Source organism: Pristis pectinata, chromosome 24, assembly GCF_009764475.1.
Source record: "Pristis pectinata isolate sPriPec2 chromosome 24, sPriPec2.1.pri, whole genome shotgun sequence".
In the NCBI taxonomy this organism is placed as follows: Eukaryota; Metazoa; Chordata; class Chondrichthyes; order Rhinopristiformes; family Pristidae; genus Pristis; species Pristis pectinata.
In genome coordinates, this window is record NC_067428.1 from 17987297 (window position 1) to 17999504 (window position 12208).

A 12208-nucleotide genomic window follows, 5' to 3' on the forward strand; every position below is an offset into this window, starting at 1 on the left:
AGAGGGAGGGGGGGAGAGGGAGGGGGGGAGAGGGAGGGGGGAGGAGGGAGGGGGGGAGAGGGAGGGGGGAGAGACGGGGAGGGGAGAGATGGGGAGAGGTGGGGGGAAGGGTTGAGAGATGGGGAGAGGTGTGGGGGGAGGGGAGGGGGAGGGAGAGGTGGTGAGGGGAGGGGTGGAGGGGGAGGGGGAGGGGGAGGGGGAGGGGGGAGGGGGGAGATGGGGGGAGGGGGAGATGGGGGGAGGGGGAGATGTGAGGGGAGGGATGTGAGGGGAGGGGATGTGAGGGGGAGGGAGGGGGAGGGGATGTGAGGGGGAGGGATGTGAGGGGGAGGGGATTGAGGGGGAGGGGATGAGGGGGAGGGGAGGGGGAGGGGAGGGAGGGGGAGGGGGGGAGGGGAGGGGGAGGGGGGGGAGGGGAGGGGGAGGGGGGAGGGGGGAGGGGGAGGGGAGGGGTAGGGGAGGGGGAGGGAGGGAAGGGGAGGGGGGAGGGGAGGGGGAAGGGGGAGGGGAGGAGGAAGGGGAGGGGGAGGGGAGGGGGAAGGGGGAGGTGGAGGGGAGGGGAGGGGGGAGGGGAAGGGGGAGGGGGAAGGGGGAGGGGGAGGGGAGGGGGGGAGGGGGAGGAGAGGGGAGAGAGTGTGGGGAGGCGAGACTGGTGGGGGAGGCGAGATGGGGGAGAGAAGTGAGCCTGGGGGTGGAGAGGAGAGACGGGGGGTGGGGACAGAGTGTTAGCCTCACGGAAGAGAGTTGGGGCAGAGAGCTGGAAGGACGGCAGTCTGGAGGAGAGCCTCTGCCGGCGAGTGGGCAGGGGCGGGCTGATCAGATGCTCGCCCGTCCGAGCGGCAGGAGCAACGTGAAGCGTCGGTGAGGACTCGGGAACCGGGAAGCGCTGCGTGGCCGCACTCCCGGCACCGCGGCGGGGATGAAGGGCAAACTGTTCGTGGCGCTCTCGCTCTCCTGCGTGCTCAGCTGTTTGCTGCTCTACAACCGCGCTGGCGGCGGCCTGGGCCAGTGGAAGCAGGCGGCCGCCAGCGAGCGGGTCGGAGGTGGGTCACTGAAAGTGGCGAGGACAGTGGGGTGGGGACACCGGTATCGGGGGGACGGGGTGAGAGGAGAGAGAAGGAAGAATAGGGTAGAACTGGAGTGGGTATAGAGGGGGGAGAGAGAGAGAAGGGGAGAGACAGAGGGGGAGTGGGGAAAAGTAGGGAGAGAGGGGTTGGGAGTGTGGGGAAATGGGGAAGGGTGGGGTTATGTACTGTTGGGGAAAGGAGTGGAGGGAGGAAGTGGACAGGAAGGAGCCAGGAGGAAGTAGCGAGAGAGAAGGGTGTGGGGAGAGTGACAAGAGTCAGCAAGAGGGCTAAGATGAGGGCAGCAGAGTAAGCGAGAGAGGGCACATGAGGGATGGGGAAGGTGAGCAGAAGTGGGTCAGGGTGGGATTGAAGTGAAGGCAATGGGTCACACATCCCGAGAAAACGGCAGAGTTCTGCTTATTTCTTGAGTAGATTCGGTTAAGGGAACTGAATGACTGCAGAAACTAAGGCCTGTTTTCATATACACTTCTCATTGGCTTTTGAAAAACAAACTGGTAAATGATTGCAAAACAAATGCAATTTAATCATTGCATCTTAATCTTTCATCTTGACCTTCCTGAACCGGATTGCTAGCAGATGTGATGGTCAAGTCTTAAGTGTAATTCTGTACTTCAACGTTTTATGGATTAAAGGTAGCACCATCGGCATTTACAAGACCTGGAGTTAATCTGGGACATGGTGCCATGAGTTGCAGTGAGAGATTCTTTGTCCTCCCAATTACTATAATACTGTTTTTTATGTGTACGTCTTTGTCTGTTTGACTGTGCCTCTGTGTAGTGATGGTGGCTCACATCCCAAGGAGGAATGGGGCCCAGAAAGACCACCTGACGTCCATAGAACTGTATACCCAAGAGGGCTTGAGCTGCCTTGAGAAGGAAAGAGCATAAATAATTGAATACTGCAGATCGAAATGGGAGTGTAGATTTGGAGAAGGTCTTTGGAATTGGATTGATAGCTGCTGGGAGATGGGATGCAGGGTGTTTTCCCCAGGAATCTTGTTTTCTAAGCAATCAACAGTACAGAGGAATAGTGAGTTGTATGACAAGGCAGGTGTGATTTTAAAAAAGACTTCTTTACACAGTGTACTCCTAATCTGGAATTTATTGTCCGGGGCTGGTAGAAACACAATTAGTAAGGCGCAGCAAGTATAAGGGTCAAGTGTGCTCCTCCTGTAACTATTTGTATGTTTGTACATACTGCTGGTGAGAATCAAACAAAAACTGCAGATGCTGGAAATCTAAAATTAAAAACAAAATGCTGGAAACACTCAGTAGGTTAGGCAGCATCTGTAGAAAGAGATCCAAAGTTTGATGGCTGAGACCCTTCGTCAGCTGTGGGAAAGAGAAACGTTAAGTCTGTTTCTTCCTGGACAGGCTGCTGAGCTGTCGAGTGCTTCCAGTATTTTCTGCTTTTGCTTTCTTTTAGTGATTGGTGAATTTGAACCGTAAACCTCTTTGCATCGTTATCAAGCTCCTTTATATAAAAAAAAACCTTACGTTTGTATGCTGCTGCTTTTACTATTATAGATTACAGTCTTCCCTGTGGACACTGGCTGTGCAAACCTTGTAATTGTATCCTGTTCCCAGCTCACCCAGTTCATGTACAGGAGCTGGGGCTGGGAGAATGACAAGTCTTAAGAGTTGATGTCAGAATTTACAATGGAATTCTAAAGACAAGAGCTGGAAAATATGTCTTTAAAATGGCACGTTGTTGATTCCGTTCCATTATTTCTGGTACTGTGACCCTGCACGTGAGCAAGATACAGACGTTTTCCTAGTTTGCACTGACAACCATCTTTGATATTGAGGAGGATATGGTCCTTGATTAGTGGCTTGGGCATAGGCTCCAATGTGTTGCACTGTTGAGGGGCTACTGCTTCTGGATGAGACGGTTAAACCAGTTTCCCCTCAGGGATCCCGTTACTGCGATGATGTGAGGAAGTTATCTTGGAGCTCAGCAAATACTTAACCCTTGACCAACGTTAGAACATAGAAACAGTACAGCACAGGAACAGGCCCTTCGTCCCACAATGTCTGTGCCGACTGTGATGCCAAATTAAACTATAACTATCTGCCTGCACGTGATCTATATCTCTCCATTCCTGGCACATTCCTGTGCCTGTCTACATGCCTCTTAAACACCACTTTTGTGTTTGCTTCCACCACCTTCCCCCGGCTGCATGATCCAGGCACCCACCACTCTCTGTGTTTTTAAAAAGTCTTGCCCCACACATCTTTAAATTTTCCCCCTCTTGCCTTAATGCTATGTCCTTTAGTATTTGACATTTCCACCCTGGGAAGAAGACTCTGATTTTCTACCCTATCTATGACTCTCATAATTTTATAAACTTCTATCGGGTCTCCCCTCAGCCTCCGATGCTCCAGAGAAAACAATCCAAGTTTGTCCAAACTCTCTGTATAGCCAATACTCTCTAATCCAGGCAACATCCTGGTGAACCTCTTCTTCTCCAAAGCCTCCCCATCTTTCCTGTAACAAGGCAACCAGGACTGCATACAATGCTCCAAGTGCGGCCTAACCAAAGTTTTTTACAGCTGCAGCGTGACTTCCTGACTCTTATTTTCAATTCCCCGATCAATGAAGGCATTCATGCCATATGCCTTCTTTACCACCCTACCTACTTGTGTTGCCACTTTCAGGAACTTGGACCCCAAGATCACTTTACATCAGTGCTCCGAAGACTTCTGCCATTTACTTTATAGTTTCACCTTGCATTTGACCTCCCAAAGGGCATCACCTTACACTTGCCTGGATTAAACTCCATCTGCCATTTCTCTGCCCTTTTCTGCAGTTGGTCTATATCCTGCTGTATCCTTGACGACCTTCTTCACTATCCACAAGTCCACCAAATTTTGTGTCATCCACAAACTTATTTTGAATCCAGCCTGCCAAGTGACCATGTATTTCATGCATCAAACATCCTCATTTTCTTCTCAAGAAAACTCAATCAAGTTTCTAAGACATTACCTGCCCGCACAAAATAAATGTGGGATGCTATCATGCAGACATTTGTAAAAGCTTGCTATATGCAAATTGGCTACTAGATTTTCTGTTATATCACTATCAAGAATCATTATACTTCGAAAAAGTGTTTCACTGTAAAATATTCTAGGACATCCTGAGATCATTAAAGCTAATACAGAAATGCAAGTCTGTCACACAAATTTAAGTTTATGAAGTTCCTACTCACTTTAATGAAGGCGCCATGTTCCTTCAGTAGGTCACAAATGTAACTCTAACTTGGAATGATTATGGCACTGCTGCTGTTTACAATGGCAATCAAATTATGTTTAGTGTTTGATAGTCTCGAAGTTGTACTGTTTTTCTGGAGAGGGTGGGATGAAATCGTGTTAAGTTGGATGGTTTTTCTGAGTACTGGAGACGGGGATGATATATATAGACTTTCAGAAAGCACTTGTTAAAATGTCACATCTAATATTTCCTTGCGAGATAGGAGGAAGTAACTCAGCCCAACAACTCTATGCTGGTTCACAAAGCAATACTATTCCCCAGCTAATTTTTCCCATAACCTATACTCCGTATATCCCACCAGCTCCATAAGAGAGCTGATGTGGGCAGGGCAGTAGATGTTCTTTACATAGATTTTAGCAAGGCTTTTGACGAGGTCCCAAGTGGTAGACTTGTCTGGAAGGTGATAGCACATGGGATCCAGGGTGAGCTAGCCAAATGGAAACAAAATTAGCTTGGTGGAAGGAGTCAAGGTGGTAAATGGAGGGTTGTTTTCTTAGATTGGAGGCCTGTGACCAGTGGTGTGCTGCAGGGATTGGTGCTGGATTCCCTGTTGTTTGTTATGTATATTACTGATTTGGATGAGAGTATAGGTGGCATGATTAGTAAGTTTGTGGATCAAACCAAAATTGCTGGTAGGTGGTCAGAGAAGAAGGTTGTCTAAGGTTACAACAACATCCAGATCAACTGGGAAATTGGGCAATGAATGGTAGATGAAATTTAACTTGGACAAGTGTGAAGTGATGTATTTTGGGAAGTTAAACCAGGCCAGGAAATGACGGTCTGAGGAGTATTATAGAACAGAGAAATCTAGGAGTAGAAGTACAAAGTTCCCTGAAAATGGTGACAAAGGTATACAAAGTAGTGAAGGTGGTGTATGGCAGGCTTGCCGTCATTGGCTGAGGCATTGAGTACAAGATAAGAAACCTTTATTAGTCACATGTACATCGAAACACACAGTGAAATACATCTTTTTGCGTAGTGTTCTGGGGGCAGCCCGCAAGTGTGGTCACTCTTCTGGCGCCAACATAGCATGCTCACAACTTCCTAACCTGTACGTCTTTGGAATGTGGGAGGAAACCGGAGCACCCGGAGGAAACCCACACAGACACGGGGAGAATGTACAATCTCCCTACAGACAGTGGCCAGATTTGAACCTGGATCGCTGGCGCTATAAAGCGTTACGCTAACCGCTATACTACCATGCAGAGTTTGGGTGTCAAGTTACAAGATGTTTGTGAGGCCACACCTGGAATATTGTGTGTAGTTCTGGTTGCCATACTATAGGAAGGATGTGATTAAGCTAGAGAGCGTGCAGAAATGATTCACAAGGATGTTGCTGGGACTGGAGGGCTTGAGTTGTAAGGAGAGATTAGATAGGGTGGGACTGTTTTCCCTGGAGTGAAGGGGGCTGAGGGTGACCATACATAAGGTGGATGGTCACAGTCTTTTTCCCAGGGTAGTGAAGTCTAAACCTGAACGGCAAAGGTTTAAGGAGAGAGGGGAAAGATTTAAAGAGGACTTGAGGGGCAGCTTTTTCACACAGAGGGTGGTGGGTGTATGGAATGAGCTGCCAGAGGAAGTAGTAGAGGCGGGTACAATCTCAATGTTTAAAAGACATTTCGGTCAGTTCACGGATAAGAAAGGTCCATAAGGATATGGGCCCATTACAGACAAATGGGACTAGCTCATGAAGACATTTTGGTCGGCATGGATGAGTTGGTCCAAAGGGCCTGTTTCTGTCCTTTATAACTCAGTGACTATAACCCACCTAAGCTAGGGGCAACTTTACATTAGCCAATTAACCTGCACTTCTTTAGCTGTGCGAGAAACAGAGAATGTACAAACCCCACATAGCACCGGAGGTCAGGATGAATCAGGTCGCTGGAGTTGTGAGGCAGAAGCTCCATGTCTACACCACTGTGCCACCCAGGTTTAACAGTAGCTGACTTGAAGCTTGTTGGATTGGAGAAGCAGTAGTACATGCTAAATAAAACTGGCTAAAAGTCAAAGCAGTGTGGAGGTGCTTATCAGACTGGAGTGACGCATGTGGTATATTTCCCTCAGCTTGGCATTGGGACTAATTCTGTATTTATTACCAAGCTGATAATTTGTAACTTGATATACAGGATGTTTGCAAGAGACTCAAAACTCAGAAATTTAATTATCAATGTGTGGAAAACAAAGAAACTACAAGTGTTGGAAATCTAAAATAACAACAGAAAATGCTGGAAATAGTCATCAGGTCAGGCTGCATCCATTCACAGAGCTTCAAAGGTGGCAGAACTCTTATCGTGAATATTTTTCAGTCTCAGAAAGGCTGCAGGACATTCTGGAGGGGGATGTTGAACACCCAGTTGTCATGGTATATGTACTAATGACATAAGATTTAAAACAAAAAGGATAAATTTTTAGAAACTGAACATATTGAGGTAGGAGGCAGATTAGGAAGTGAATGATAAGGTAAGATCTTTATTAGTCGCATGTACATTTAAACACACAGTGAAATACATCTTTTGCGTAGTGATTTTGGGGGGCAGCCCGCAAGTGTCGCCACGCTTCCAGCGCCAACATAGCATGCCCATAACTTCCTAACCTGTGCGTCTTTGGAATGTGGGAGGAAACCGGAGCACCCAGAGGAAACCCACACAGACACATGGAGAACATACAAACTCCTTACAGACAGTGGCCAGATTTGAACCCGAGTCGCTGGCGCTGTAAAGCATTGTGCTAACCACTATGCTACAGTGCCTCTGTTTTTATGTTTGAATGACAAAGGAAGTCATTGCAGGATTATTCCCAGTACCACGTGCCAGCAAGAGGAGGAATAGAAAGCAACATCAGATGAATGTGTGGTTAGTGGGATGGTGTGGGCAAACAAATTCCGATTCCTGGGACATTGGGACCAGCTCAGGGGTAGGTAAGACCAGTACAAATTGGATGGGTCACATCTGGGCAGGATTGGGACCAATGCCCTCAAAGGGGTGTTTGCAGGTGGTGTCTGGGAGGGTTTAAACTAGAATGGCAGGAGGAGCGGCACTTAAACGTGGAGACTGAGGAGGGGAAAACAAGGAGTGAAAGGAAAGACAGAAAAGGAACCAGTGGCAGTAGGAGGCAGAAAAAACGAGGGTGAGAAGCACACAGGGCCACAGTGCAAAAAAAACTAAGACGCTTAATAATGTTAAAAGTCTAAAGGCATTGTGCTTAATGCAAGGAGTAGTTGCAATGTGGTAGCTGAATTAACGGCACAAATAGAAATAAACTGTTATTGTTGCTGTTATGGGAAGTGAACATCCAGAGGTATTCAGAGGACGGGCAAAAAACGAAAGGAGTTGGAATGTATTAGTAAAGGATGAAATCAGTGTGATGGTGAGATTGGCCATTGGCTTAAAAAATCATGATGTAGAGTCTATGGGTGGAGCTAAGAAATATTAGTGGGTTATCTATAGGCCCAGAACAGTAGTGGTGATGTAGGGGATGGAATTAAACAGGACCCTAGGGATGCAAGAAGGGCAAAATTATGGGTGACTTTAGTCTACATATAGATTGGTTAAACCAAATTACCAACAATACTGTGGACAAGGAATTCCCAGAGTGTTAATGTGATAGGCTTTTATTTAGAGCGATACATTGATGAACTGACCAGAGATCAGACCATTCTAGACTGGGTACTGTGCAATGGGAATGGAATGATTAACATCTTTATTGTGTGGTCCTTTAGGCAAGAGAATGCTTAACCGTAGCTTATGAAGTACATTAGATATAGTATCAGATCCAAAGAAGAAGCATACAAAGTCAACAGAAAAAGCATCAGGTCTGAGGATTGGGAGCAGTTTGGAATTCAAGAAAGGAGGACAAAAAGTTTGATGAAGTGGGGGAAGATGGAGTAAGAGAATAAACTTGGAAGGAACATGTTGTTAGTCAAGACAAATGTAGGTCCACTACAGTAAGAAATGGAAAATAAATGATAGAACAACTAAACACCTGTTTTTGGTTCTGCCTTCACAACAAGGACACAAAACACCTCCCAGATATGATGGGTGACCAAAGGTCTACGTAGAAGGAGGAACTGAATGAAATCAGTGCTGGGAAATTAATGAAGCTAAAGGCTGTCAAATCACCAGGGCCTGATAATCTACAACCCAGAGTACTGACCCAGAAGACAATAGTGAATGCATCAGTGATCATTTGGAACGTTTCTTACAGATTGGAGGATGGCAATGTAACCTCACTACTCTAAAGAAGGAGGAAGTGAAAAAAAGCATGAAATTACAGACTAGTAAACCCAACATCAGTAATGTGAAAATGCAATAATCTATAATAAATAATGTAACACATGGAAAGCATTAACAGGATCAGACAAAGACAGCATGGATTTATAAAAGGAAATCGTGTTTAACAAATTTGCTGAAGTCTTCTTGAGGACTTGTGGAACAGATAACGGAGAACCAGTGGATGTGACTGGTGCTTGGATAGACCAGTGATCTATTTTACTTTCAGGTGGCTTTTGATAGGGTCCATATAAAAGGTTGATGTGAGATATTAAAGCACATGGGATTGAGTAAAATATGATGACATGGACTGAGAATTGGCTAACAGATAGGAAATGGAGAGTAAGAATAAATGCATGTTTTTCCAGGTGACAAGCAGTGACTATCACAGGGATTGCTTGGGGCTCAACTATTTACAACACATATCAATGAATTAGTAAATTGGTTTATTATTGTCACATGTACCGAGTTTCAGTGAAAAGTTTTGTTTTGCATGCTATCCATACAGATTATTTCATTACATCAGTGCATTGAGGTAGTACAAGGGAAAACAATAACAGGATGCAGAATAAAGTGTTACAGTTACAGAGAAAGTGCAGTGCAGGCAGACAATAAGGTGCAAGGCCAAGACGAGGTAGATTGAGAGGTTAAGAGATCATCTTATCGTACTAGGGGATCATTCAATGGTCTTATAACAGCGGGATAGAAGCTGTCCTTGAGCTTGGTGGTACATGCTTTCATGCTTTTGTATCTTCGGGGTGGGTGGGGTTTTTGATTATGTTGGCTGCTTTACTGAGGCAGTGGGATGTGTAGACAGAGTCCATGGAGGGGAGGCTGATTTCCGTGATGTGCTGAACTGTGTCCACCTGTCTCTGCAGCTGCTTATGGTCATGGGCAGAGCAGTTGCAATACCAAGCTGTGATGCATGTGGATAGGATACTTTCTGTGGTGCATCAATAAAAATTGGTGAGGGTTAATGGGGACATGCAAAATTTCTTTAGCCTCTGAGACGCTGGTGAACTTTCTTGGCCGTGGCATCTACATGATTGGACCAGGACAGGCTATTGGTGATGTTCACTCCTAGGAACTTGAAGTTTTCAACCCTCTTGACCTCAGCACCATTGATGTAGACAGGAGCATGTGCACCACCTCCCTTCCTGAAGTCAATGACCAGCTGTTTAGTTTTGCTGACCTTGAGGGAAAGGTTATTGTCATGACACCATATCACTAAGCTCTCTATCTTCTTCCTGTACTCCAACTCATCATTACATGAAATTCTGCTCACTGTGGTGGTGTCATCTGCAAACTTGTAGATGGAGTTAGAGCAGCATCTGGCCACCCAGTCATGAGTGTAGGGGGCTGAGGATGCAGCCTTGTAGGTACCGGTGTTGAGGATGATCGTGGTGGAGGTGTTGCTGCCTATCTTTACTGATTGTGGTCTGTTGGTCAGGAAGTCAAGGATCCAGTTGAGGGGAAGGTGTTGAATCCCAAGTCTACAAGTTTGGAGATGAGTTTGCTTGGAATTATAGTATTGAAGGCGCAGCTGTAGTCAATAAACAATAGTCTAACGTAGGTGTCTTTACAGTCCATGTGCTCCAGAGATGAGTGTAGGGCCAGGGAGATGGCGTGTGCCGTGGACCTGTTTCAGCTGTAGGCGAATTGCAGTGGATTGAGGTTGTCTGGGAGGCTGGATGCTATGACCAGCCTCTCAAAGCACTTCATGATAGTGGATGTCAGAGCCACTGGGTGGTAGTCATTAAGTCATCAACACAGTACCTTATTTTTCTTAGGTACTGGGATGATGGCGGTCTTCTTAAAGCAGGTGGGAACCTGACATTGAAGTAGTGAGAGGTTAAAAATGTCTGCAAATACCCCCACCAGCTGGATTGGATGAGAGAGCTCAATGCCACAGCAAGTTTGCAAATGACACAGAGCTGGCAGGGGATGTGAGCTATGAGGAGGATGCAAAGGGGCTCCAATGTGATTTAGGCAAGTTGGCTGAGTGGGCAACTCCACTGCATCTCCCATGCAATGTGGATATTTATGAGGTTATTCACACTGAGTTTCAGCAAGAGGTTAGGAAGGCAAAGGGTATGTTGCCCTTCATTGCAAGAGGGTGTGGGGACAGGTGAAAGGATGTCTTGCTGCAGCTATACAGGGCCTTGTTATGACCTCATCTGGAGATTTGTGTCAGGTCTGAGTTTCTTTATCTGAGGAGGGATACTCTTGTCTTGGAGTGGGTCCAATGAAGGTTTACTAAACTGATTCCTTGATAGCAGGATTGATTTAGGAGGAGAGATTGGGACAATTAAGCCTATATTCACTGAAGTTTTTCTTTTGGGAAAAGAAAATGAGAATCGCATAGAAACCTATAAAATGTCAACAGGGCTAGATACAGGGAGGATGTCGCCTGTGGCTGGAGAGACCAGAACCAGGGTCACAGCCTCAGGACATAGCATTTAAAAATAAGATTAAGATTAACCTGTGAAATTCTCCATAACAGAGTGCAGTGGAGGCCAAGTCATCCAATATGTTCAGGAAGGAGGTTGGTATATGTCTTGTGCTGAACAGGTCAAGGGATATTGGGAGAAGGCGGGAACAGGGTACTGAAGTGGATGATCAACCTCCATCATGTTGAATGGTGCAACAGAGCCAAGTGGCCTACTTCTGCTCTTAGTTTCAATGTTTCTCACTAACTTGTGAACTGATTCAAGGTAATTTGCAAAATTAGTTGTTTTTTTACATGTGTATTGTGATTGGGAAACACTGTATGACAGTGGAAGCAGATTCAGTATAAACCTTCAAAAGGAATTGGACAGATACTTCAGGGAAACATTTGCAAGGTTATAGCAAAAGAGCAAGAGAGTGGGACACGTCGAGAGCTCTTTTATAGAGCCAAAAGAGAGCAAGAGAGTAAATGGTCACTTTTGTTCCTGTATTTATTCCACAATTCTATGATGCATTTTGCAAAATATGCTATGAAAATGCCATCCCTTGGTGCAGATGTAAATTCATGAAATTTAGAATATTAGGCATTGACCCAGATCTTGGGTGACATCACGTAGCCCAAGGCTACATCTGAGAGCTAAGAGAACAAATTCGTATTGGTTTATTATTGTCACTTCTACCGAGGTACAGTGAAAAACTTGTCTTGCATACCATTCGTACAGATCAATTCATTACACAGTGCGTTAAGGTAGTACAGGGTAAAAACAATAACAATAGAGAGTAAAGTGTCACAGCTACAGGGAAGTGCATTGCAGGTAGACAATAAGGTGCAAGGTCATAACAAGGTAGATTGTGAGGTCAAGAGTCCATCTCATTCATATTGTATTCAAACAGTACCTGAAATTTAACAAAACATTGCAAAGGCATGTTGCCAAACAAACTTTGGCATAGCCTCATAACAATGTATCAGGATGGGCAACCAAAAGTTTAGTCAAAAAGGGAATATGAGGATTATTTTAAATCAGGAAAGAGGGTTGGAGAGGTGGACTTGGTTTAGTGAGGGAATTCCAGAGGTTGGGGCTTTGGTGGTTGAAGGCATGGCTGCCTTTGCAGGAAGATGCAAGTGAGCCCAGC

At 45.8% G+C, this 12208-nt stretch overlaps 1 protein-coding gene across 1 annotated transcript in view; it reads left to right on the top strand.

The window, feature by feature from the left end:
• The first annotated feature begins 786 nt into the window (after window positions 1-786).
• The window catches only part of LOC127582655 (beta-1,4-galactosyltransferase 2-like), a 46745-nt gene continuing 35323 nt past the window's right edge, over window positions 787-12208 (top strand). Inside the window, 1 exon segment of the mRNA XM_052038146.1 lies at window positions 787-1043. Within this exon segment, the coding sequence (XP_051894106.1) occupies window positions 920-1043 (124 nt within the window). The 5' untranslated portion in view covers window positions 787-919.